The sequence below is a fragment of the Struthio camelus genome, chromosome 5, assembly GCF_040807025.1.
Source record: "Struthio camelus isolate bStrCam1 chromosome 5, bStrCam1.hap1, whole genome shotgun sequence".
In the NCBI taxonomy this organism is placed as follows: domain Eukaryota; kingdom Metazoa; phylum Chordata; class Aves; order Struthioniformes; family Struthionidae; genus Struthio; species Struthio camelus.
Window position 1 is genome coordinate 24,883,943 of NC_090946.1, and position 27,952 is coordinate 24,911,894.

Consider the following 27,952-nt stretch of genomic DNA (forward strand, 5'->3'; position numbering starts at 1 on the left):
AACTGAATGTGATGTGCAAGATAACAGAGATAAGTTTTGTTTCAGATTGTATGTAAAAACCGGGACCATACGGATCCATCAAATGCTGAATGAAATATACCTAGGAGTAATTTGTTATTCATGGTTTGACTGCCTACCCTTGGGCTAAGTAGAAAGGCTGATCTCTCTTAATGTTTTCCTGACCCTGTTTGTGTCTATCTGTATCAAGATTTGTCATTTGAATATTTCGTCATAGATGTAAACAATTTAAATAATTTGTGTGTGAATGCAATCTCATTGTAGATTTATCATTCTGGTTTATGCAAACATAGTAAAACATTTTTTAAAAATCAGATACCATCTTTTTTATTACTAGGAAGAAGCACTGCATGCTTTCATTCAGCCTGAGATTCTTGATGGCCCTAATCAATATTTTTGTGAACGATGTAAGAAGAAATGTGATGCAAGAAAGGTAAACACTGTCCAAATAATTTATTAAAATTATTTGTTAAATACTGATCCTGACAATGATAATGTAATCGTTTCTGTTGAACTTTGTTTTGTTTAGGGTCTCCGGTTCTTGCACTTCCCATATCTGCTGACATTACAACTCAAGAGATTTGACTTCGATTATACCACTATGCACAGAATTAAACTCAATGATCGCATGACTTTTCCTGAGGAGCTAGACATGAATGTTTTCATTGATGTTGAAGATGAGGTAAAGTGTTTAATTTCAGAGAAAAGTCTCTCTCTAACTTTCATGAAATCTTTTATAAGTACATTTAAATTAAGTATCTTCTTATAAGCAAATTAAAAATATCAGTCTAAGAAGCCCGTTTTAGCCATATTATTCATCTACATAAAATTTTCTTCAGCCCTGGCAATGTTTTATTTGAACTTTTGCAGGGATTTTTGTTAGTTTGAAAAGAAAGTGTATTCGCTAATCACTACAAGGTTTTGCATGCTTCCATGAAGAAAATGTTGCCTGACTTCTTATCTTGTCATCTTTTGAGTGATTTAAAAGCATGAGTTTCCAGGCTTCCCCATATCCAGCAAATCCAGAATGAAATATGCCTCTTAAATTTGTATCCGAATCTGTTCTGTTTACAAGTAATGATATCAAGTTTTGAAGGCTAGTCCAGAAAACATTCATGATTAATTTTGTCCCTGTGAATTATGTTGTTGAATATGGTGTAGACATGAATTTTTTTTTTTAATTTGTAACTTATTTTGGCCTAACTCCTGCTTTTAGCCAAAAAGTACTTAATGCTCTTCTACTTTAAAGACTGAATTTTTCTCCTATTGCATTCGTGAAAACATTATGTAGCTTTGCTAGCATCTTTTTAGTGACTGTTGTGTTTACCCAGCAATGCTATCCTATTTGTAGGGAAGAAATAAGAGAAATGCTACATTTTATATGTAGCACAAGAGGCTTTCCTAGCTGTGTAAAAACATTTGGTTTGCAGAATACGCCTTTTAAGTAATTTGATGCGTCTCAGGATGTTAGTGGGGAGGTTAAATGAAAACGGTGATTGATCTGAGAGTAGAACTTGAGCCAAAATATCTCAGCTATGTTTATTGGAAAACGGAAAGAATTATTCAGAGGGAAGAGGATCAGGTAACAGCACCAGAACCAAATAAACTGCGTTCCCTGTTTTGGTGACATCTTGCTTTTATGCCAACAGAACACTTGTCGGTCTTACTCTAATATCACAACTCTGTCCAATGAATTGAAATGGAAAAACATTTTGACTGTTGATGAAAATATATATAGTCAAATGGGTTCTGATTAATGGGGATATATTTTATACGATTTGGTAATCCTATATAGATTTTGGATATAACAGGATTTAGAATTTTAGTTGTAGTAGGATTTAGTGTCTGGTATTGGAATTCAGAGTATTCAAGGGTATTTAGTATTCAGGGTATCTGGTACCCTGAATTCAGGATATTTGGTTGAATTAACTGGTAAATGGAACAGGCTAGTAACTGATGTAAGCTTGCCAGGTATTAAACCAAGTAATTACCATGCAGTTGCATGCAGAAGATGTTAAAATACTTACGTAGGAGGTTGATTGAATACAGTTACTAACAGGAGAGAAAAAATTGGTTCTTGAGGTTGAATTACTAACGTCTTTAGTTTTTTGGGAGGTTTCATTGCTTTGCAGATTGTTTTAGTCTTAATTTTGCTGGACTCGGATGGTTGTATGATGTGTAGTTAGTTCGGGGAAGTATTATCAATCAGAACAGATTTGAAGCTGTCTCGTGAAGCAAGCCAAAGGAGAGCTGAGTCTTTAACCTCAAACATTTTCCCTGTTTGTGTAGGTAAATGCTTTTCTTAACTTTTACCTCAGCTATGTTGCAACCTGATAAAAAGATTTGGGTTTAGTTTTCATAGCAAAGAAGATAAAAACTGTTATTTGGAATCTTGAAATAGGATTTTTAAATTGTTCCATAATTTGAGGATTTTTTTAAGAAAAATAAAGAAAAAGAAAAGAAAAAAGACCCTTCATTTTCTGATAGCAGTATTTCAAAATGCAGTATTATAGTTTTGTTAAATTCCATGACATGAACTTGTATCTGTAATGTAACCTTTAAGATGAAACCTTTGAGGAATATTAAGTCCGAGCAGCTGGGGGTGGGGGATGGGGGGGAAATACTTTTCGTTTCTGATTGCATGGAAATGATACAGTGTGGTTTCATTTGGAAATTCTAGAGGTAGCTATAGTATAAACATACCCTATGTTCACTAAGTACCTTTCCTTTTATAGACAGACAAACTGTTAATACTGGTATCTCAGCCATTTACTGCACTGTCTTGAAGATTAAGCATGCTTCCTTGGAAAACTGATGAGAACATCTGTGTATGTGTTTGTCCATTGTAGAACTTGCAAACTATTGCATAATACATACCCAAAATTAAAAAAAAAAAAGAAAAAAGAAAAAAAAAGAAAATTTAAGGGAGCTGAGTAGGAATCTCAAAACTGGAAAATACGGATATCTAATGACACTTGGGAGCCTTTCAAATAATAGGATCTGTAGGAACACTGTTTCATGCTCTTTGTCATTACATCTTAATTAAATGTAACTTTCTAGCATTATTCCATTGTTTCGTTCTCTTAATTTCTCTGTATCTCAGGCTCACCACGTATAAAATACGGATGATGCTGCGGTGATGAGTTATAAAATGCTTTGCTTCTACTCTTATATTGCCTAGTATTTTCAGTTCATAAATGTACTGTTATTTCTTATTCCACGTAACTGTAAATGCTGTATAATATTAATATGGATGGCTTGTTTTTAAGAAATCTCCTCAGACTGAGAGTTGCACTGATAGTGGAGCAGAGAATGAAGGCAGTTGTCACAGTGATCAGATGAGCAATGACTTTTCTAATGATGATGGCGTTGATGAAGGAATCTGCCTCGAAAACAACAGTGCAGCTGAAAGAATGTCTAAAGTTGGCTGTGAAAAGGTAAATAAATAATTCTCTGTTAACTTTTCTTTTTAAAAAAAAAAAAAAAGGGGGGGGGGGAAGGGAGGAGGGAAAGTAAGCACCTTTCCGACTGTCTGGGCTCTGGCAGTTCCCAGATAATTTATTTTTGCAAGAGATCCTCAAATAGAAGATGGGTTTGTCTTGTGAGCAGTGTTCTTTGAGGATGTCAGAGGCCTACTAATTTTTGCTGTGGAAGTGTCTTGCAATGTAGTAGAAAAGGGTTGGAAAATTTTGCTTTGTTGTCCATGAAAAATGGTTGGGAAGATGAGACTATGGGTCTTAAAGTGCTGAATATTCATTCAGTCATCTTGACTTAATATACAGAAATTGAACAGCAAGTCAGTGTAGGATAGCATTCATCCTTCTCTGTCACATAAAGATTACTGGAGAGCTTAGAGACAGGAACTGAAAGGGTTTTCTCACCAGTAGAAAATTCTTGTAAAATCTTTTGAGTCTTATGCTGATGTCTACTATGTGTATACTTTGTGTGCCCTTACTCAGTTAACTAATCTGAAATGTGGCCAGTAGCTTTTATCACAACTTGTTAGGAAGCAACTGTTACTGTCCTTAAATATTTAAGGCTTGCCTGTGTGCCTCTGTCCCTATTTACACTTACCTTAAGCCATTTGAGGGTGGTTTTGATGAATGTTCTGTCAACTTTAGCTGATAAAAGGAAGAAATTACTTGCTGGTCACTTGATTAGAACAGGAAAGGGTATTACATGTCAATGTAATGTCAAATGAAATGTCAAATCCTAGTTTTGACAGTAGCTTTGGCTAACTCATGGTAGTTTGTCACTAACTCACGGTAGGTTGTCAAAGCAAATTAGCTGTCAGTGGGCTCTATTCTGGACTCTTTTTAAAACTTTTTGATTTGGGGATCTTAATAGTGGTTGCAGTATGTGTTAAGCATTTACAGAGCATTACTTTTTTATATAATCTATAAATATTTAATTCTTGTTACACCTCTGCAAAAGTATTGTTCAAACAGTTATTTTTAGAATAATGTATATGCAACACTGGGGAGAGCCTTAATACCTTTTTACTTCTGCCCTCTCATCTATAAAAGGTTTGTGATCGCTAACTCGGGGTAGCATAGGGAAAACTACTACAGAGTGCTGATGGAATGCATTGTTAACTGTTGAACAATGTGCATTAAGGGGGAAAAAAGCAGTCTGAAACTGTGTAGAGAAACATAATAGCAAAATAAGCCTAAACTTTGTACCTCGAGCAAGTTGATCATTACTTTCATTTCCTATGTGAAAATGGGGATAATGCCTATCTAGCATAAAAAAGTTAGTTTTGCGTAATTTTTAGAGCATACTGTAAAATCTATATAATATTGTAGAGAAAAGTAACTTCTGAATGCTAAGAGAATTACAAGAATACAACAGATGATAATGTAATGGAAAGGAACCCATATAGTGCTGAGACTGCTTTCCATCGTAACTAAAAAAAGTTAATCTTTCAAGGTATTTCCTTGTTTTTAAACTTACTGTTTTAGGGCATAGGAATAATATAATTTTAGGACATTGTTAGTTATGTTGGTGGTTTCTTTTTGGAGTTACCTAGTACAAAAATTAAAAAAAATACCTTTAGGGTTTCTTTCTGATATTTAGTTCTGATAAATAATTTTAGTATTGCTTAATACAAAACTCATGTCCTGCTGTATGGTTTTGCTGTTTTCTTTTGGGTTTGCAGATTTAGTAAATAAACTGGAGTGGAGATTTCTGGTTTTGTATGTCTTCATATTCAGACCTCATACAAAAAAACATCAACAATAATGCATTAAGCCAGTTCAAACACTTGTTTGTCTGATTTTTCTCAAGTCACTTGGTGTTCCCTGTCTCTCTTCCCACGAGCAAAACAGGAAATTCTGCCTTGCTTCCAGTATTTGCCTGTTGTATAGCATTTAGCATATCGGAGCTCTGGTTTTTGTTTGGTATCTCTGTGGCAATAATGCATTTCTGGTATACAGCTCTGTTTTGGAATGTACAAATATTTATATATTTGGGTTTGCATCATTTTAAAAATCAGTTGTTGTTGTTTTAATGATCAATTGGCTACCTTTTCTTTACTTATTTTATTTTAACCCACCTTTTCCTTCTCTCCCCAGAGTTCTTTACTGTATGAGCTCTTTTCTGTTATGGTTCATTCTGGAAGTGCTGCTGGTGGCCATTACTATGCCTGTATAAAATCTTTTAGTGATGACCAGTGGTACAGCTTTAATGACCAGCATGTTAGCAAGGTAAAAGCGGTATTTTTTTCTCCTGCACCCATAAATGAACCAATAAGTTTAAATTTGTAATGTGGTGGTTGGGGGGAGGGGGGGTTGTTTAGTTGATTGGGTTTTTTTCCAGTTACATTAAATGAAGCTCTGTGTTGCGTTTTCAAAATCTATGCCCAAGGGTTTCAAATATTTGCCTTGTTTTATCTTCTCATCTTAATGTCCTACCATGTGCACGTTTCACTTGGCACGAGGTTTATCAGCTCTCCTCTCTCTGGCCCCCCTGCAATTTTTGCATTGTGCTTAAAATAACAGAACAGTGCTCTACTTGCAGATAGCAATGCTTATCAGATACTGTACCACCATTATTTACTAGCTGTACGTTTTGCCATGCCACTAGTCTCCAGTGTAACCCCTTCTGTACTATCTATAGTTGCTAGTCAGGATTAATTTAGCTGCCTGGTGTGGTATTAGGGTGTTCATATCCCAGTTTAGCCCATATAATAGGAACAGTTGGTCTTTAGCCTCCATTTGCTCTCCCATTTCTTTCCTTCAGTTTCACTGTCTTCCCTTGTGTTTTCTCTGTGTTTAAAACCATAGCATGTTCTTCCCTTGACAGTTTTTTAACTATAATATTTCTGTCTGTTTTGTAAGGAAAAGTTTATAAAAAGCAGGCTGCAGAATACCAGACTTCATGCTGGGTTGTCAAGACATTACACAAGATCTTGATGCTCAGAGAGGGATGATGTATAAAGAAGCATTTATTTGCATACAGGCTGTGCTAGATTTAGTATTTTGCGTTCCAGTATATGTGAAGAGTATTATTTCTTGGGTTAGTAGTTCTACAACCTAGTACCTGTCCTGCTGAAATTTTTCAGGTGTTAAATGTATCCATAAACGTTGTTGCAATCCAGAACCTGAATAATGTTTTATAAGAAGTTGACATTTAAGAAGCAGGGTTATGCTTGTGTTCAGTATAAAGTGAAGAGACAGATCACTTTGAAACAAAAAGATTTTTTTTTTTGCACTCAGCAAATAAGCAGATGTGAAATATTAAAGAATTTAGAATGGTTAGTGTTCTGTGTTAATTGAGTGAGGCCAGTTTACCTCATGAGAATCAATGATAGTTACAAGTATCTCAAATAATTGTTAAACTGATTTCCTGTTAGATAACTCAGGAAGATATTAAGAAAACATACGGTGGATCTTCTGGAAGCAGAGGTTATTACTCCAGTGCTTTTGCTAGGTTAGTACTACTCTAGTTTTAATATAACCAAATGAATGGCCAAGATGCATGTGTTTAATGTGCTAGCTTAAAAATAGTGATGAATGCTTGAAATAGTTTTAAAGCTATCCTGATGACTGTTTCAGATCATCTAATGTAATGTGATACTTACTTTTGAAAAACCTTTTTGGTTAGTGTATAGCTATCATATGTATGACATAATTCTTTACTGGGGAAAAAAAAAACCCAACTTTTGAAGGTCGCAGTGTCTTACCTGATAAATTCAGATAACTATTTTTATTGTTCCATCAGCTCCACAAACGCATATATGCTGATATATAGACTGAAGGATCCAGCAAGAAATGCAAGTAAGTGTGTTTTTCAATTCCTAGCTAGTAAGAATCTGTCCTGGAGTAGGAAGGCATTTTACGTGTGATAAGTGTTCTGATTTTTTGTGAGGATGGCGATATCAGTATTTTTAGGATAAGCTAAAGTAACTTTCACAAAGCAAGCTGCCTTCTATTACTTTTCATTGCTTTCCTTAAAAACATTAATATTTCTGATTTAAAATCTCTTTGAGCACTATCACACTGGGGGAGCCAAAATTATTCGGTAGTAAATAAAAACTTGATAGAATAGAGCTTTATTTTCAAACTAGTATGAACATAGAAGGGAACAACACGTTCAGGTTTTTTTCCACCTTGTGTCTATCTGCCATTTTAAGCTCAGCTGTGGAAATGAAGCCCGAACAGCAGTGGTTAACCTCGTTATTGCTGTGCCAGTCAGAATCAAGTATTTTCCTAATATCGTAACTGGTGGAACTGAGCCAAAGATAATTTTTTTTCGTAATTTCAAAGCTGTATTTTTAAAGGGGGGAAAAAAAAACAGGAGTCTGCCCTTAAAAAGGGAAATTCATCAGTTTGTAGGCTGGTTATTAGCATTAGCCTGATTAATAGTGAAAACTGTTTTGTTTTCTGGTTGTAGAAAGTGCAATTGCCAGAATACTAATGTCATGAAATGCACAAAAAAATAAATCAGCAAATAATTTTTTGCTTGAGCAAATGAGAAGCCCCAGAAACTCTGAAAGACAACTAAAACCTGTAATACTTCTGCATTCTTCTTTTTTCCCCCCCCACTCTTTTTGCTTTTTAAGTGCTCAAGAGACAAGGCGTCCTGAAGAATGGAGATGAGCTCTCAGGAGTCTTAAAATCATCCTTTGTAGGGAGAATATTTTGGTAGTTGGATTTCAGTTATTTTTATTTTGATACACTGGAATTGTGTATTACTATTAAAATGGAATCTTAGAACTGAACCAAAAGCCTTTTACCTCACAATGGGTAGTTCCATTTGGGGAGTACTCGTTATTTTTGAGGAGCATGCAAGAGTACAAAAGGTCTGTATATTTGATTATGTTTGTAACACATCAGCATGTAACATGTCTCTGATTTTTGCGTAGAGTTGATGAATTCCAGAACTGCACATACAAATGATAGGACATACTCAGATATGTTTATATGCACACGAAATTGCATGTCAAGTGAGGAGGGAAATCTTTGAAAATAACATTTTGCCTATGTTGCTCTGCTGTAAATATTTTAGGAGGGAAACAATTACCTCTTTCCTTGAACTGTTTCTGTAGGAATAACATTTTGAATTGCACAATGAGGAACTCGAAGTAGCTATTAGCAAGAATAAGGAAAGAAATTAGCAGTGCTAGGACAAGAAAAACAAATTTTAATCATTTATTGGAATATACACTAAAAAGCTAAGCTTATTTTAAAAAAGCCCCTCAAAATAACAAAAGAAGAATCGCAACTACTTCTGTCTTGGTATACTGATTTAAGAAGGTTTTTTTGAGGAAATACTTCATTTCAAGTGAACATGCTGATCAACACAAGCTGCATTTATTTTTTGGCAGAAATTTTTTTCATCTTACCTACAGTACTTTCATACATGGTATTAAGAATACTTATCTTTTCTGCTGTTTTCTCCATAAAGTTGAACGATGACACTTTCTTTGAGGAAATAGGGAGGAAAAAAAGCTAAGTATCCTGTAAGATTGCTGGCTTCCGTTTGTTTCTGAGAATTCATGATACTTGAGGAACTGTGCAGTTATTTAAAAAAAAAAAAAACAACACTGTTTTTTAATATAATAGTATCTGAAGTAGATACTCTATACAGGTTTGAAGTGGATTCAACACAAGTAGGATACTGTTGGAACAAAGCCTTTTATGAACAGAAAGATGAAGTAGTAAGTCTCAGGAACAGCAACAAAACTAAATTGTTTCAGTATTTTAACTGAAACAGTACTGTTCATTCTGAACAAGAAGCAGTGACTGTAGGTTTTATAAGGCTTAAGAATATAAATAAAACTGTTAATTTATCAAACATATAAAGAACATCTTTGGGCCAAGCTGTCTTTAGGAATAGGTTTTCACACAAATGCTATGGTTGATAATACATCAAGAAGCAAATAACAAAGATGAGTCTCAATTATTTCAGATTTCTTTGCTATCCCAAAGCCATTTTTTATTCTGAAAAACTTTGTCCCATTCCTTGGGATAGATGTGATTCTGGGACTGGGAGGCAACTGTATTTGCGAGAGTTTAGTTTTTGTTTGTGTTTTAACTTGATAAAGTATTGCATGTTCCTTTTTTGTCTTCGTGGAACAAAATCTCATGTGGTACAGTGGCCTGTATGAAGCATTACATTTGTTTTATCACAGTATAGACAATATGTCATATTTATTATCAGGTTAATCTTCTTAGAACAGAATTTTCCTGTATAATAAAAAAATTACTCAAGTGGTTTTTATGTGCTTCAGTCTTAGCATATTTCTTTATAAACAGCAAAGCTTCCTTTACTGAGACTGTATAATTAGTTGACCTGTGCTAATAGCATTTTCTGGCCTAACAAGTATTTTTGGTTTTTAATTGGGGAGGAGGGGTGAGGGGAACTGACTGAAGTTCCATTTAAAACATGAAAGAGAAAGTGTGACATGGTTTATTGGGAACTTTGGGAGGAAGGGAGAGGGAAGAAAGCAAGAAAGGTAACTAGTTAAATTATCCGTAATTGCTAAGATGTTATCCTCAGGGGAAAAACTAAATTGATGTCTACCAAAATTATATTTCTCTGATATGAATTTAAGACTATTTGTTTTTGTACTGGCAGAGTTTCTGGAGGCACATGAATATCCAGAGCATATCAAAAAATTGGTACAGAAGGAGAGAGAATTGGAAGAACAAGAAAAGAGACAACGTGAAATTGAGCGCAACACTTGCAAGGTTAGAATTTCTACTGAATAACGTAGCTGTATATTTCTAGTAAGAAGTTTTAAAAATAAATTGTTAGTATGGTACCATGACTCTTCTGTAATAAATGTATTCATCTTTATAACTCTTCAGAATGAATTGTATACCTGCTAGAAGCCTGTACACAGAGTGGAAGGATCTCTTGGAGGTCACCAGAGATACTCTTGTAGAGTTGATGCTTTCCATGTGAACTGGAATTAGTGCTTACAAAAAACTCTCGTAGTTGACCACTGAATTTAAGCAAAATGGATCCCAAACAATGCAGTGCCATAAGTTAGTTGTCTCCTACTACAATATTGTGATCCTTGGCTTTCTGAAAGGACGTTTCTTTTTTGGGGAGAGGGGAACTAATCCTTCAGCAGGAGGAAGGAGATTCTTTTAAATGTAAATTCAGTGATAAATATGACATCTCTGACTTCAGGTGATCAATACTTACAAACATGTCAGTGAACTGTTCTGCCTAAGAATCAGTCAGTTGCTTTCTTTTGAAGTTCTTTACAGCTTCAAGATATGTAGCTATGAATGTGAAAAAGGAATTTCACATCCATTGTTCCTATGTGCGTTTTGTTTTGGAGAATGTATTTTACTTTTTAGCTCGTACACTGTCTATATGGTTTAAAGATGACCTGATTATTATCATGTTATGCCCCAGCTTGTGAAAAGATATGGGTGCATAAATATATACACTAATGCTATCTATTATACCCTTGATAATTTGTATTTGCAGTTGTGAAATCAGCTGAATAGAAGCTGTCCCATAGCTGAAGTAGAGCTAGACATGTATTTTATATACAATCTGGTTTTCAAAAAAATCTAATATTTAAATGTACTCTAATATAAAAGAAATTGGCAAATACATTTGTGATAATTTTTGTTTAACTTTTTGTATTTCATAGATTAAATTGTTCTGCATGCATCCTATAAAACAAATAATGATGGAGAACAAATTAGAGGTTCATAAGGACAGGACACTGAAGGAAGCTGTTGAAATAGCTTACAAGGTATGTCATGAATAACATGGTTAAATTTTTAGATGTAATTTGCTGCCATTTTGTATTTCTGCTATTGTATGTCACCAATCTTGAAGTTTCTAATGCTGTGGGTTTTCTAACAGAGGACTTCTATTTGGGAATTGCTGGCAGATGATGTCTGATCGGGATGGTACGTCCTTTTAAAAGGCAGCATGACTTTACATACCAGTATTCTAAAATCAGACAGTAAGAGTTACTGGTCTGTAGTCTCAATAATTTGAAAGAATGCTGAACTTTTATGTTTGTATTGCAGTAAAATTGTGGTATTAGATTTCTAGTAAGAGTATTCTTTCTAGAGACTTCCTGCATAACTAATACAGTGACATCATTGGCCACCAAAATATCTTTCAATTTTTGCCTTCCCAAAAGAGGCAGCAGTTGAACGCCTGCATTTTTGCTTGAATAGCTGAGTTGAACCCACTTGTACTATTTCGTTCTTGTCGTACACGTTTTGCTGGAACAGTGCCAGCAAGGCAGTATGGGCTTGGAGAGAGTTAACACCTTCTTGAGAAGTGTGAAAGATAATGATTAGTGTATGTGACTTCATCTGACCTGTAAAAATGCCAGTTGGTATAACCGCTGCGCAATGTATTCATCTTTCTGAATGTATTTCTGTATTTCTGTCTTCATATGGTTCTGTATGTCTTCATATTTTCAAATTTCCCTCTTCTAAACTTCTCTGGATCTCAATGCAGGCTTCTCTGTTGATTTAGAACATGTATGCACACATGTATACACTTTTTTTCTCCTTGAACCAAACAAATTTCTGGATTCAAGTAAAAGTAATAGATTCATCCTGGATGTACATGAATAGTTCACAAGGAAAAAAGCTAAACCTACAAATAAGTCATTATTAAACAATATTTCATTTTTTGCATTTTAGCTAATGGATTTGGAAGAGGCTGTTCCTTTGGATTGCTGTCGTCTTGTCAAATATGACGAGTTCCATGACTACTTGGAGCGATCTTATGAAGGAGAAGAGGATACACCAATGGGTTTATTACTTGGAGGGGTCAAATCAACATACATGTTTGACTTACTATTGGAAACAAGAAGACCAGACCAATTTTTCCAGTGCTATAAACCTGGTGGTAGGTCATATAATTGCGTGCAGGCAAAGACTCACTAGAATACATACATTGTGCGAGGGTATGAAAATAAAAGTTGTGTAATATAGAACTTCCTTATCGTTGAGAGAATAAAAACTTTATTGTACCAGATTTTATGAAATCAGCACTATTCAAAATTACATATTGTGCTGTGTTGCAAATGCTGTACTAATTGAAGCAGTTGTAAGGTGTTCAAAAATTTGGCAAGCTGTGGAACACTTTTACCTCTTCGGCAGTAAAATTGGTCTGAAAATGGAATTCTGCAGTTGGACTGCTTTTAAAATTCATTGTCGTTTGTATGTATTCAACAAAATCCTTTAACCAGTACATTGGACATCAAGTGGATGCCTGGGGTTTTTTCTCTGTTGAATTTCCTCTCATGTATATGAGCTTTTGTTTTGTTTTTTCTCTTCCCTACAGAGGTCATGGTAAAGGTTCATGTGGTTGACCTAAAGACTGAATCTGTTGCTTCTCCAATAAGCGTGCGAGCTTATTTGAATCAAACAGTTTCAGAATTCAAACAGCTAATTTCAAAGGTAATTTACAATCATTCATGAATTGTATTACAAAATTTCAATTCGGTCTAATTGTAAAAATATGTCATAATTTAAATATTTAAGTTGAGAGCCTGCACCTGCTACAGCTTATTTGTCCTATGCATCGTGCAAGTGTTTAGTTAGTTGTTACAGTTGAGCTTGTCTGTCTGTTCACTGCCGCTAAAAAGAGCAATCTGGTTCTTGCTTCTGTCCTGTGCTGTCTTTTGCACCAGTTTAGCCACTATCTGGCCATATGGCTTACTAACTTACCAGAAAACAGTCTGTTGCTTGAGGAACGAACGCAAGAAGGCCCCTCTTTGCTATGAGGGTGGTTGAACGCTGGCGCAGGCTGCCCAGAGAGATTGTGGAGTCTCCATCCTTGGAGATAGTCAACACTTACCTGACTGAACATGGTCCTGGGCAGCCTTCCCTGCCTGACCCTGCTTTGAGCAGGGAGGTTGGACCAGGCCATCTCCAGAGGTGCCCACCAACCTCAGCTGTTCTGTGATTTCTGTGAAGAGTCAAGTTTGTGTCCTTATGGGTTAGTAAGTTGAATTATCTCACTGAGTTATCCTGTCAGTGCCAGAACTAGCAAACTGTTACCATATAACTGAACCAACATATAACTTGCCCTGTTGGCTTCATGAATCAAAATTAATATCCAAAGCTGTCCATATTCTCTCTGCAGTCCCTCCTCTTCCTCCCAACAGCCCCTTGACATTCAGATACAGAACTGATTTTAGATAGCCTTAGACCATGAAACTTCACTGCTTCCGTTGCACTGGGAAAAGGCAGACATTTTAATTAATGAGCTCTGTGTAACTCGGTTCTGTGATTGATGTGACTTTTTGCAGTATTAGTTACAAAACAGAAACAGTTTCAACGTTTTATTCTCTATATTTTGTAGGACTAGAAATAGATGAAACTTTTTGTTTTCAATAATTTTATTTCAGTCTAAAAAATTAAGTGAAGAGTGTACAAAACCTGCTGCTAGACAATAACGTATATTTTCAGCTGGTTTATACCCTGAAGAATAAGACTGATTCCTTTTATAGGAATTAACAATTTGCCAGTTCTCAAAATCCAGGCATTTTTGGTCTTTCTACCTTATGGGGAAAGCTATCTGTCAAAAGATGGAGGAAGGAGACTGGGACTGAGTGGGTTTGGGAGTTTTTACCCTGACTATCTTTGTAATTTTTAATTAGACCTTTTTTACCTTTGGAGTGAATAAGTCAATAAACAAACCTTCTCCTTTGAATGCTACTAGAAATAGTCATTCAAATATTTGAAATGTTTATATAATGCAAATATTAGCATACTGTCAATGTCCTATTTTAGGCTACACACCTGCCCGCTGAGACAATGCGGGTAGTATTCGAACGTTGCTACAATGACTTGCGTCTTCTGAATGTGTCCAGCAAAACACTGAAAGCTGAAGGCTTTTTTAGAAGCAACAAGGTATATTCTCTGATCTTACATCTTTCATTTTGTGCTGCATTTGTAGGCTTTACAGTTGTGGTGTAGAAGTTAGGGGTATCTGTGTAGGATTTATAATGGACAACTGTTGATTATTTCACTTTTCTCCTACGTACAATTTACTGCATCTTTTTTGATAACCATCAAATACTGTGGTGCTGATGATACTACAGACTATGTGTGAAACCAAGTGTACCTAACAAGGTAGAACAGATCCAGAACCAGAAATCTGGTTGATACTGGGAAGTTAAAATGGTGGTGAGGATAAAAACCTTATGGTGAAGACTTTTACCTTGGTTCAGTAAAAGTCAACTCTCTTTAGGGCAGAAAGGTTTCATAGTGATACACCAACCCCATCTGATTTGTTTTCTGAACACTCTGAACAGCTATGCCTGCTCTCAGTTTGAAAGCTCTTGAGAACCAAACTGCCGTGTTAAGAGCGGGGTTTTTTTTGGTGGGTTCTGGCCTTAAATCCAGTAGTTTTGACTGTGTAGGTTCCCCTAACTGAATTTATTTTGCTTTTTGCAAAACAGACTTTAAACATTTCCAGTAATAGTTGTATTGTACAGTTAGAAAAGAGTAACTGTAGTACTTGAATAACATCTATGGTGTTGTCCTTCTTAATAAAGTAGTAATAGTTTAACTGGTCACTAGTTGTGTGTTTCTTCTGTTTTAAGCATCTTTTTACTCTGAAACTGAGCTCAAGAACACATTGTCCTGGGTAAGCAATGATTAGTGAAGGCTTTGTTGCTTTATAGCTGAAGAAAAGAATGGCACTGACTGGCTTGTTTTCCGTTGTGTCAGCCAGAGCATCACTACCACATAGTAGTCTTTGAGAAAGAAGAAAGAGAAATTCGGTCACTTCTATTCTAAGTTGCCCTGTATTTATCCATTTTATACACTTAAAGATTTCTTGTTTAGAATACTATATATTAACTAGGAAAAAGATTGCCAACTTTAAAGAGGTAGTTGTTAGCCTCACTATTTGTACTACAAAGATACTACCGTAAGTAATATTACTCTATAGGTTGAGGGTGCACACTGAAGTGGTATATAAATATCCTTCTGAACATAGGAATAATTCATTTTTTTTAAATTGTGCTTATTTTGCAGTCTGTCAGTCTAGTTACAGTTCACTTCAATCTTAACATGATTATGAAAATAAGGAAGAATGAAATGGTTATTAAGCTGCTCTTTATTGTGTCTTTCCCCAAAAGCATATTTTAAAATATATTTGATTGGAGAAGATCTTGCATCTTGATATAATTTCTAGTGCATGCTAAATCCTATGTGTTTGCTACTGTTGTTTTTTCTACTACTTAAAATAATACTTTATTATAAAATACTGTATTTTATGTTCAGGTATTTATTGAAAGCTCAGAGTCTTTAGATCGTCATGCAGCATATACAGATTCTCATTTATGGAAACTTCTGGATCGTCATGCAAATACAATCAGACTATATGTTTCATTACCCGAGCAATCTCCTGGATCTCAATTCAGACGAACAGTTTATCAGAAGTCTAGTGGAGATTCAGGCAACTTAGATGAAGCCTGTGGAAGAGCAAAAGGACCTGTTGGTAATATGAAATATGTAAATGCAGTTCTGGAAGAAAGCACTGAAAAGCTTAAAAGCTACTCTCTGCAGCAGCAGCAGGAGGCGGATAACGGGGATAGCAGCAAAAGCATAGAAGCCAGTGATTTTGAAAACATTGAATCACCATTAAATGAAATAGACTCGTCAGCATCAGCAGAAAACAGAGAACTTGAAAACCAGATCCAGGTTTCTGATCCCGAAAACCTCCAGTCTGAGGAGAGGTCAGATTCAGATGTGAATAACGACAGGAGCACGAGTTCGGTGGACAGTGACATCTTGAGTTCCAGTCACAGCAGCGACACTTTATGCAATGTGGACAATGCCCCAATTCCCTTGGCTAATGGACTTGATTCTCATAGCATCACAAGCAGTAGGCGATCAAAAGCAAATCAGGGGAAAAAAGAAACCTGGGATACAGCTGAAGAAGATTCTGGAACAGACAGTGAATACGATGAAAGTGGCAAGAGTAGAGGAGAAGCACAATATATGTACTTTAAGTCAGAACCCTACGCTGCAGATGAAGGTTCAGGAGAAGGCCAAAAATGTATGTATCTTTTTTTAAGTGCCTTAAAATAACCTAGCTTTTATTACTACTAAATTCATATGCTCCTGTTTAAAAGTCTAATGACAGTATGGAAAACCTTGATTTTGATACTTCACCTAAAAAACTAATCCAAGCGCAGAGATGGGACATGTGAATATTTGAACATTATGTCTTGGTTGTGGGTTGTTTGTTAGTTGGTGTGGGTGGGCTTGGGGGTTTTGTTTGTTTGTTTTAAAAGAAAATGAGAAGTTGTATGTTGTGATACATTAATTTCCTTTTATTGAAAGTATTTTCTGGAGAGCACACTGGGGAAAACAGTTGCAACTGTTTGCCTGTTTCAGAATGCAGTTATTTACTGTTGCTCACAGAGCAATAATTCTGTTAACATTTACATCAACAAACCTGAAAACTTTTATTCCTTTTAATGTGAAGAAAATTCAAATTTACTTTATACTCATTCTTTAATAGACTGCTGCTCTTCATTAATTGAAGTACTCTAGGTTCAATGAAGTATATGGCTGACAGGTGTGAAAATCTCAGTACAAGCTCAGTACAATATAAGAGAATGTTTTTGCTAAGCCGAAGTCGTATTTTACTTACCATATAAAATATAAGTCATTTTAAAACAATGGTCAGTGCCTACATATGTTGTATAATTAACAAAAGCATGATTAAAGAATAATAGGATATCTGTAAGATACACTGAAAAGATTTTTCTATGAATCCAGAAATACTGATATCATGAGGATAATTGATGAGGAGTCAAATAATCTTTTTGTCAATTTGTTTTTTGTAAACAGTAACATTTTTGTTTTTAAAATCACGGTGATAGAAATTTAATTGCGGTTGCTACATGTCGAAATAAAATAAAGAATAAAATGTCTTCCATAATACCTGGAAGAACTTTCCTTTCTGGATAATTTTGAACTACTGGGGTTTTTTTCGTCTTTTTGGTAGGACTAGTTGAACGCAGTTGTTTAGAGTAATTCTCTGATGCCTTCGTAGTGTGCTGTATGAATGTTTATGTTGAGAGGAAAACTTTTAATTTATTTTTAGTATGGCACTATGAACAAGTTTATAATTCAAGTAATTTATTTGTTATGTTCAGTTAGGTAGTACGAATATATAGCATTTTATTTATTCCCATTGAGTCATGACACAGGGTAGCCATATTGTAGCTTGTGGTGTAGTCCAAACTGCTTATATTAAAAAAACATAGTTTCTAAAGATACAGCTATTCATTTCCGCTTTCCAGAATTTCATATTGCTAGAATGGGATTTTTCTAGCTCTACTAGAAAAATATTTAGTGAAAAACTCCTTTTATCTAGCCTTGAGCTTGTGCTCTGGAAGAACATGCGATATCAAAAGGCAAAGTTCACCAAAATTTTTAATCCTGAAAACTGGGGGGGGAGGGGAGGGGGGGAAGGGAAGGGAAGGGAAGTGAAGTGTGGGTGGTAGGTACCTAGCTAGCCCCAACTCTGGCCTGCTTGTGTCCCTCCCTTGAGCTGGGGAGGGGGTTACCTGCATCCGCTCTGTCTCATTCTTGCCGTCTGTAGTGTCACCGAACAGGGAAAGTGCTATATAGAGCCGGTTTGCTGACTGAGAAATGGTGCCAGTTTGCAACTGCTGAGTCTTCCGGGAGGAACTGTCTATAAATATTTCAAATATTGCACAGCTCTTAAAGGACTTGGCAGCGCTGTCAGCAGATAAAATGTGAATTGATCATAATTTCAACTCTTTAGTAGTTTTACTACAAATGATAACTGTGAATATATCAAAATAATAATTCAAAATACATTTTTTTTGTAGCTTGGTGTTTCATGCCATTTTTGTCCTCATTTTTGCTTAGGGTTGATGGTGCATGTTGATAAAAGGATTACACTGTCTGCCTTCAAGCAACATTTGGAGCCGTTTGTTGGAGTTCCATCCTCTCACTTCAAAGTCTTTAGAGTCTATGCCAGCAATCAAGAGTTTGAGAGTGTTCGGCTGAATGAGACACTTTCGTCATTTTCTGATGACAATAAGGTTATTCAGAAGTGATTTTAAATAATTAAAAAATATATTGGTACAATGTAGCCAAATATAAAAACCACAGTCCAAATATTTTTGTTAATTGCTGGGTTGTGTCATTTTATCAACTTTGGTAGTGTGTTGCAAAATGTAATTTTGAGATCAGTTCTAAGAGATATTCCATTTTCTTTATAGATTACTATTAGACTTGGAAGAGCCCTTAAGAAGGGTGAATACAGGGTCAAAGTCTACCAGCTTTTGGTAAATGAGCCAGAGGTAAGATGTTGAAATCTCAAGATCAATTAGTGATTCATGAAGATATTAACGTGTGCCTTGGCCAAGGTTGTTCTCGGAAATCTTTGGAAAAAAAGAAAGAAAATAAAGACTCTTTTTTTTTTTTTTCTCTGCCCTTTTTCCTGCAAGCTTTCTTGCATTTAGAAAGGGAAATTGAGGTTATTTCTACTCATGTTATCTGAAATATTCAATTGGAATGCAGTCTATTACATCTTCTTTAAATGTCTTTATTTCTGTGGTGTGAATAGAGGACAAATGACGGTAATTGTTTGTTTTTTCTTAAATGCAGGAAAGCAATGTAGATTTCTTGCCAAATACAAAACTATATTTGCTTGCGGTTGCAGTTTTCAGTAGTATAGTGTTAAAATAATTTGCTGCCTTCATGCACTGCAGGCAGTGTGTATCAGAATGATTAGCTGGATAATACAGTTCTTTTTGCAAAAGATGATCCTGAAGGAGCACTCTTTTTATTAAATTAAAAAAAGTGTATTTTGCAATTACACAGCTCACTTGCTTGTTACATCTTTTGAGACAGAAAAAGTATAAAAGTATTTTAAAAATACGATTTTTGAAAAATATAATTTTTTAACTTGTACAGTAACTTTCCCGTAGGGATTGTAGTCTGTAAAAGTTGACCTCATATGCATCTTAACTTCTGATTTTACTTCTTGGAGCAAACTGCAGAATATTTGTTAATAATGGATAAGCATAAGAGGCTGTAGCTGAACTGATAAAGAAAGGAATAAGAGTGTTTAATTTAAAAATCGTTTCCAAAGATGGGGCCCTGGTCTATCTGATCAGTGAAAGGCAAGAAAGAAGGCATTGTTATTTTGACATGGCTTATTTCTTATAAAAGCTCTCTTCAGATTGTTTAAAATTGTTAGTAAAACGTTAGTAGTTCTGACACAAGACACTGTCCAGTGGCGTTCTGAGTTTTTTGAATGACCTATCAAAGGGCTGCTGCTGCACAAATTAGTTAAAACTAATTTGAATCAGTTGACTACCTTGCTTATGAAAAGGCGTTCTGATGGTCGTTTTGCTTGGTAGATGGACTGGTCTCAAAACTTGAACTGGAGGCAAATGTGCTTTCCTCTGCCATTTGGGGTTTTGGAGGGAATGGTGTTGGCTTGTTGTTTTTTGGGGGTTTTTTGTTTGTTTGGTTTTGGAGGAGGGTTTTTTTGTTTTGGGTTTGTTTGTAACTGTCTGATTGTTTTGTATCTGTTACATTCACAGCCATGCAAGTTTCTTCTAGACGCAGTTTTTGCTAAAGGAATGACTGTCCGACAGTCAAAAGAGGAGCTGCTTCCTCAGCTTCGAGAACAGTGTGGCCTAGACTTGACAATTGACAGGTGAGGAGACTGCAATCAGGGTTGAAGTTACTTGATTAAACTTTACTTCAAAAGGTGTTTTTTCTCTTTTGTGGGAGAAATGAAGCTGTGATGTATGAATCAAGTTGTAAATATAGGCATTAATTTGCAATTCTCAGTATCATTCTATCAAACAGAATATTACTTACGTGGAAATTTTGGCATGCAAAATAACTAAAGCTTTAGATCTGAGAAATTTTTGTATCTGTAAGAATAATTTTCTTTGGGAAGAAGAGTACTGACTAGTTCACAAACATTCTTATCTTTAGGTGCAGGCCAAGTGTAGATTACTGTAGTGAGTTTTGTCTTGTGCATTTCTCTGAAATCCTATTATGGGGTGTGCTTTCAGTGCTGATCCAGCACACACTATCCTCCCCTTTATCTGTAATCAGTTATCTCATTAAGTCAGAACTTGCCTTGGAGCCTTCATCCTGCATAGTCACTCTCTGCTGTCTAAGTACAATTATGCATATATGTATACAATTACAGTTAAAGTTTGGTATTCATGTTTAATCCCATTTTAGTAGTTTATGCTGTTTTTTACTTCTGTATCTGAATCAAAGTTCATCCTTTGGTCTTGTGACTGGATCGGATGCGGTAGAACTAAGTACATAAACCAGATACCAGTGCTCTTTTATTCTACCCCACCACTTCCCAAATCGGTGAAAAAACTGTGGGAGGTGTTTGGGAATACACTGTCTCCTCGTCCTGTATAGGAAACGCTTCTTCCTCCTATTCCTTACATATTTCTTGCACAGAGCAAGCACGCACAGGCCTGTGCTCCTGTGTTTCCAGATGATGCAGCATTATGAGGCAAGAGCAATATCTTGCTGTCAGGACTATTTCAGAATGTTACAGAGTTACCTGATAAACATAACATACCTCATATAAATGAGCTGCATTTCAGTTTTGTCAGAAAATATTCCATTTTAAGCTATGTGGCAGTCATAGCTTGCTATGAGCAGATTAAAAGCTTAATGTTTTCTCCATGTTTACAGGTTTCGTTTACGAAAGAAAACCTGGAAGAACCCAGGCACTGTGTTTCTGGATTATCATGTCTATGAAGAAGATATCAATATTTCAAGCAACTGGGAGGTCTTCTTAGAAATACTTGATGGTAATAATGATACACTATAAAGAGAAAGTACAGATCATGTTAGAGATTTTTTCTGCAGAAAACATTGGAAAAATCCTTTTCCCTTTTCCTCTATAAATTTAAGACTACTGTTAGTGACGTTTTTAGTAGAATTTCAGAATTGTATTAGACAAAAGGAAGCAGCAAAAGAAGAATTAAGAAAAAAAACTAAAAAGCTTTGTGTAAAGCTCTGAGGGAATTGTGTAAGTGTAGATTTCCTGTGGCTGCAGTGTACTAAAGGCTTAATAACAATACTTTTATGTAGATTTTCTAGAAATTTTAGACAATCTGTAGGTAGTTTTGTGCATGTGCATTTTTAGTGTACATAAAAAATAATTGTAAGAGTGCCTATACCTGAGGCTATACAGACGCTTCAGCTTTAACTGGCACCTTATGCTTTATCCTTAACTTTGTACTTTTATTGGTAATGTTTATAGTTAGGAAAAATACACACACACACACAGTGAGCAGATTGTTTCTTTCTTAATTTCTGGTGGAATATCCTTAAAAGTTTGAAATTTTTAAAGTTATCTTTTGCATATACACTTTGAATTTTGATTCTGCATGTAAAAGTATCATTTGGGGGAGGAAGGGAAAAAGGCCATGCTGTTTTTCTGTTTCTGTTAGAAGATGGACGAGAGGTGTGAAGAAAGATCCATAATGAGTAGAATCCCACAGGCTTATCTGGCTTAGGAGTCTTATATAACTGTTACTCGATTCACTAGTATTATAAGCATTTTTTTGATAGCTGTGTTCAAACATAATATTTTTATGTTTTGTACTTGCATTGTCAATACTTTAATAAAACTTTGAAATGAGTGTGGGAAGTTCAGGAGGCTTGCAGGTTCCCATAGACGTTTCTATCCTTTCATGCTTGATTGATAGCTTTAAAGTTCTACAATTTTAAAGTTTTTAGATTAACTTTAGATTAGTTTGTTGCACCATTTCTGTAGTGAGTGAGCCCTGGAAGTAACAACTTTGTAGATCACTGTAGCCAACCAAGTCCACAGAAATGGCATATTATAGATCTTTGGGCTTCCAGGTGTTTTGTATTATTTTGTATAACTGTCTAGCCCTGGCCAAAATGTGCTACTCTAATCCAGCTGTAGAAGATGCAGCTGATCCCACGATGTTCCATGAAAACTGAAAGCTGTGTGTACCTGCTGCACCACAGATGTTTGCAGAAGAGTTAGGGCAGCTGCTTTAACGTCAGGGATCGTAGGATCTTCCACTATCACCATTGCTTTCATGCTTGTTCTTCACCTAGACACTGAAGGCATTAGACAGTTAAATGATGTGACTTAGAATAATTTACAGTTAAGTTTCTTAGCAGATTTACATCATACTATTGCAAATATGTTTAGTTTAGTAACTCTCTCTGATTCCAAAGAAAATTTGTGTAATTGCTTTAGACTTGGAATAAATGCCAAGAAGGATTAAGTGGCTGCACTTTCATTCCGGTCTTGAATTGCAACACAAATATAGTCGTAGACAAGATCGTAATAAGCACTAAGGAAGATTAAACGGTGTTGGTGGTTTCATGCAGAATAAGAACGTAACATTAGACAAAAATGTTTAAGCTGCAAGTTCTCCATGTTAAATGACAAAATTACGGGCTGATTTAAAAAAAAAAAAAATCAGCCCTTTGATATCACTTACTCTTATTTGATAGTTACATTAGCAGTATTATTATTCAGATTAGAAGAATCTGTTACCTGAAACTGAAAAGGCTGGAGGAAATAGATATTAAAAAACTCTTTAAAGATGATAGGTGTAAAGCAGCCTTTAATAACAAGTTTAAAGTTAGCACGTGAAATCTAGCAGTGAAAGTTGGAGGAAAGTTTATTTTGGTAAAGAACGCATACCATATTTTTGAGAAAGGTCATGCAAATGCAAGATCTGGAGGTCAGCCTCTGGTTAGATGGGTAGATACTGGATGTGTAACCAAGCTGTGTATGATGGAGCAACAGCTGTGTATGATGGATGCAATAAATGGCATTCCTCTTAATAGATGCTGTCTATTAACAATTCTTTGGAATGAGGAGATACCAAAGAGAAGTGCAACTAATTTCCCCCCGTCTCTCTCTTTTTTTTTTTTGGTTTGGTAAACTACTTGCTGTTCACTTAATAGTCTTGGGTAGTTTGTGTGGGTAAATATGTATAGACTGTGTGCAGTCTGTCATAGTTGATGTCATATTTGATATGCTAATGCTGTGTAAAACCTCTAGGTTTAAATAGGATATTTTATGATGTTACTACATTCAATTTATTTTCCTTTCCTAGGAGTAGAAAAGATGAAATCCATGTCACAGCTTGCAGTTTTATCAAGACGATGGAGGCCATCGGAGATGAAACTAGATTCTTTCCAGGAAGTAGTGCTGGAAAGCAGCAGTGTTGAGGAATTGAGAGAGAAGGTAAAATGTGTAATATGATGCAAGTTTCTTGTGGTGTCAAAGAGTTTTATTGATTTCTTTTGTTGTGCAGCACTGATAATATAGCTGCAAAATCCTGCCACTTGGTGAATTTTTTTTTTTCCAGGACCTGAGCCTGTCTCCTCTCATTACCAAAGCCATATGAATTATCAGCTTACCTTTTAGCTTCATAAAATAGGCTGGTATCAGAGTGCGAATGCAGGCATACATGTGTTTAAAAACGAAACAAGCAAACAAACAAACATACAAAACCCACACCTTTGAAGAATCAAATTGAATTCAACTGGTGCCCCTTATCCTTTAAAAACCCCAACCTGTAAAAGCAAAGTTAAACTTCTGTCACCCCACCATCACTAATGTAAGGTTACTTTGGTATTGCAAAATACCAAACGTTTCAGCCTCTTCATATCTGAATTGGAGAGCTCTTGCTCGGGGACTGTGTAATGATGCCTGGTAAATTGAATTATACTTTGGTTGGAAAGAAAAAAGGCTTCAGTATAATTTCCTCTGTCCCCCTCAACTGCCAAGACCCCTCAAACAGGCAAAAAGCCATGTACTGTCCTAACAGAAATCTGGAGTATGAAGTGTATCTCACGCTGAGAACATTTTATTAATCCAGTGTATTGCAGGGTGCAGCTCTTTTATTTACATTATTTACATCATTATTTACACCTAGGCATACTCGGATGCAAAAAGACCACCCTGGCTGGTGATGCCAGCAAAATGAGGTCTACCTTATCAAAATTCGCAGTGGTTTTTAAGGGTTTTGTTCTTAGGCTGGAAAAAGGAATATTGTTCAGCTAACACAGAACACAACAGCCTTGGATTTGTGCACATACCAGAGGTTAAGCTATGGGTTGCCTTTTTGTATGCCTCGGGTACAAATGAAGTTATTGATGGCTTTGCTTTTGTCTGGCCAGGGAGTTGGCTGCTCTTGTCTTATTTCCTCTCTTAAAAATTGGTGTACGGGAAATAATTTAGCAGTATCTTCTCTGAGAGGCATTAATCTTTTTGCTCCCACTGGTAAAAGCAGAAATTTGAATTTGACACGTCTGTGGTAACAGATGTATTCAACCAGCTCTTTTTTTTTCTGGTTGTTGGACAGACAAATTTTGCAGCTTTGTCTGGTCCCAAGTCACCTTGGTAATACCTTTCATTTGATACAGGCAAACTGATGAAGACCAGCTGCTGGAGTGAAGGGTTTAATATGAGGCAGCTGGTCACTTTGTATTTTGGAACTTGCATGCTATCAGTTGCTTTTATTTCTTTCTTTATTTTTCTATTGCCTCTGCACTGTTGGGGTTAGAAATGTGACAGAAGGATTGTTTTAAAAAAAAAAAAATTGTACCTTTTCACTGCAATTTTGTATTTTTTTTTAAAGACCATTTGATGTCTTTTGAATATTTTATTGGACTTCTAGATTTGGCATGCCTATTGACTTTTATGTAGACACTGCATAACATATTGCTGTGGAATAGTATTAAACCACCATTTTTTCTTTATTTTACAGCTGAGTGAAATAAGTGGAATACCCTTAGAAAATATAGAATTTGCAAAGGTTAGTAAGATTATATGTACATTTTATATTGTATTGGGGTAAATGTGTGATTTTATTCACTAAGTAATTCCTTCTTCTCAGGGTAGAGGAACATTTCCATGTGACATTTCCGTACTAGAGATTCACCAGGACTTGGACTGGAATCCTAAAGTATCTACACTGAATGTCTGGCCTCTGTACATTTGCGATGATGGTGCAGTAATATTTTATAGGTACATATTACGATTAATAATAAACTGTGTTTAAAAAAAAAAAAAATCTGCATGTTAGATTGTGGAATGATGTAATTAATCAACAGAAGCCTAAAAATATTCTTCTTCTGTTGTCTTGGGAAAGTACTTATGGTAAGAGGGTTGAAAACATTGAGCTGAAATATTTATGCTCCTCAGCTTCCTACATACCTGAATATTAATGAAGTTTATTTTATTTACAAAAACCAACTTTGCTGTTTTACGTTCTCTCCTCCTCCCAAAGCATCAACAATAATGTTGAATATAAAAATATTTGCTATGCTTGGATGTATGTATCTGGATCCCCACTGGAATCTGTGGGAATTTTGCCATAAGTCCTAGATAGCAAGGATTTTATTTTTTGAGGTGATCTCTTTTGAAAAATTTACATGGCTTTCTGGGATGCATGATACTAGGATAAAAATGTTACTTTGAAAATGGTAGTTTTAAGATATATATTTTCTTAAGGATATATTTTCATTTTAGGGATAAAACTGAAGAATTAATGGAGTTAACAGAGGAGCAGAGAAATGAACTGATGAAAAGAGAAAGCAGCAGACTGCAGAAAACTGGACACCGGGTAACTTACTCTCCTCGTAAAGAAAAAGCACTAAAAATTTATCTGGATGGAGCACCAAATAAAGATTTGACTCAAGACTGATACTTGCTAGCATTTTCCCTGGGGAATTTTTTTGTTCAAAATTAAAAAAAAAAAAAAAAAAGGTTCACTACTACTGTGTAGTGCCATTACGGCAGGACACTCATTAGGTGTAAAGCGCTGACACCAGCACCGATTGGGCTGCGTTCCCAGTCAGAAGCGCAGTGCCCCTTTGGGTCACTGTTTGACTTGGAATCATGTTGTGCACTATAGTCAAATGTACTGTAAAGTTAAAAGGGATGTGCAAATATAAGATTAGAACTAAAAAGTGGGCGGGGAGGGAAATGAGTGGAAATTTTTGAGGACAGTGTGCACATAGTAGCTAGTGAAACTAGCCTCAAACAGGATATTCATAGCTTAATAATAAAAGCTGTGCAAAGGCCATGAAAGAATCCTCTTTTTTTTTTTTCCTGTTTGTTTCACTGATACACACATTACCTCATCAGAGAGTCTGAAATAAATGTTAACTCATTGGTTATAGAAGAGCAGCAACAAGGGATTGGAAAAGTAATGGAAGCGCTACAAGTGTAAGGTTTTAGAATATTCTTCCACAAAGAGACAGGCTAAGACAGGTGTCTTTAGAAAGCTGCCAGCTGATGTTGGCTCGTTTTGCAGAAGCGCTGTGTAAGGTAAACTGATTTTTAATAGGTTATGGAAGCTGGTGAGCAGCTCTATTATTGCATTCAATGTGTAAATAAAATTTGCCCTCTCCATTTAACAACCGCAGTTCAACTATTTACCATGGTATTTCTTTTCACATATCAACATTCATTGTGTACATTTGAAAGTATAGTTGCCTATTTAAATTTGTATTCATTTTATGTTTGATAATGCTGGGTACTTTAGGATTGTATTTCCCCTTGTTAATGAAGCTTTTGTTTTGTTCAGCTACTCCTTTTTTTTTTTTGTACTTTTTTTTTTTTTGGACTATTACAAGTTTGCATCTTTTCCACCTGCTGAAAATCATTTTATTTTTTCCTGGAGTTGATTCCATAGCTATTTGTAGTTAAATATTTGGGCAACCTCTAACACCTCAACATACAGACTTCTTAGTAGTTCAGGTTCTGGTGCAAAGACTGATGTAGTCAACATGATTTCATTGCAAGGCCTAGAACAGCAATTTTTTTGCTTTGTTCCATAAAGATCAATAGAGAACAATTATCCATAAGTTTTTGGAAAACCACCTAATTTATAATAATCAAAAGATTTTGGTAAACTTTTTCATGCCAGATGCTGTTTACAACAATGAACATGCCAATAAAACATTTGTTCCTTCTGTTGTGTTATTTTGATCATTAAATGCTGTGGATTTATTTGAAAAATTACAGAATTATTTTATGGAAATGCAGACTTTTCCAAGACAGTTGGTCTGAATTTCAAGGCTGTATGTATGCATGTGTATATACACACACATACTCCACACTTTGACACAGGGTATTATTACTGGAGATGTTTTGTAACCTGTCTGCTGCTGCTCTTTGCTTATATTCACAGGGAATTTTTTTCCGCCTGTAGCCTTCCTTTCTAGAATCGGATTCCTCACCAGTGAAACTTGTAAGCTCCAGGTATAATTGGCAGCTAAGTTCTGTCCCAGAGAAGACAAACTTATTTGGAGAATCAAATGTGCAGTTCCTCTCTGCACACTGACGTACAGCAACCTAAGCAGCCTGAGGAATCCGGCAGCGTGAAGAACCTGGGCTGTGTAGAGGAGCTCCCTCGTTCAGCCTTTTCCATTTA

The 27,952-nt window shown here is 35.6% G+C and overlaps 1 protein-coding gene across 2 annotated transcripts in view; it reads left to right on the forward strand.

Moving 5' to 3' along the window:
- USP47 (ubiquitin specific peptidase 47) overlaps window positions 1-27,515 on the forward strand; it is a 58,429-nt gene extending 30,914 nt beyond the window's left edge. For both annotated transcript variants that reach the window (XM_068945104.1, XM_068945105.1), the window contains exons 9-28: window positions 356-451; window positions 548-700; window positions 3,288-3,455; window positions 5,592-5,723; window positions 6,872-6,948; window positions 7,240-7,295; window positions 10,099-10,211; window positions 11,135-11,239; window positions 12,153-12,360; window positions 12,799-12,914; window positions 14,253-14,372; window positions 15,753-16,530; window positions 18,381-18,556; window positions 18,737-18,817; window positions 20,069-20,184; window positions 21,201-21,319; window positions 23,621-23,751; window positions 25,280-25,327; window positions 25,409-25,539; window positions 26,044-27,515. In XM_068945104.1, coding sequence (XP_068801205.1) covers window positions 356-451; window positions 548-700; window positions 3,288-3,455; window positions 5,592-5,723; window positions 6,872-6,948; window positions 7,240-7,295; window positions 10,099-10,211; window positions 11,135-11,239; window positions 12,153-12,360; window positions 12,799-12,914; window positions 14,253-14,372; window positions 15,753-16,530; window positions 18,381-18,556; window positions 18,737-18,817; window positions 20,069-20,184; window positions 21,201-21,319; window positions 23,621-23,751; window positions 25,280-25,327; window positions 25,409-25,539; window positions 26,044-26,218 — 3,099 coding nt within the window. In that variant the 3' untranslated portion in view covers window positions 26,219-27,515. The remainder of the gene's footprint in view (window positions 1-355; window positions 452-547; window positions 701-3,287; window positions 3,456-5,591; window positions 5,724-6,871; window positions 6,949-7,239; window positions 7,296-10,098; window positions 10,212-11,134; window positions 11,240-12,152; window positions 12,361-12,798; window positions 12,915-14,252; window positions 14,373-15,752; window positions 16,531-18,380; window positions 18,557-18,736; window positions 18,818-20,068; window positions 20,185-21,200; window positions 21,320-23,620; window positions 23,752-25,279; window positions 25,328-25,408; window positions 25,540-26,043) is intronic.
- Window positions 27,516-27,952: the final 437 nt, after the last annotated feature.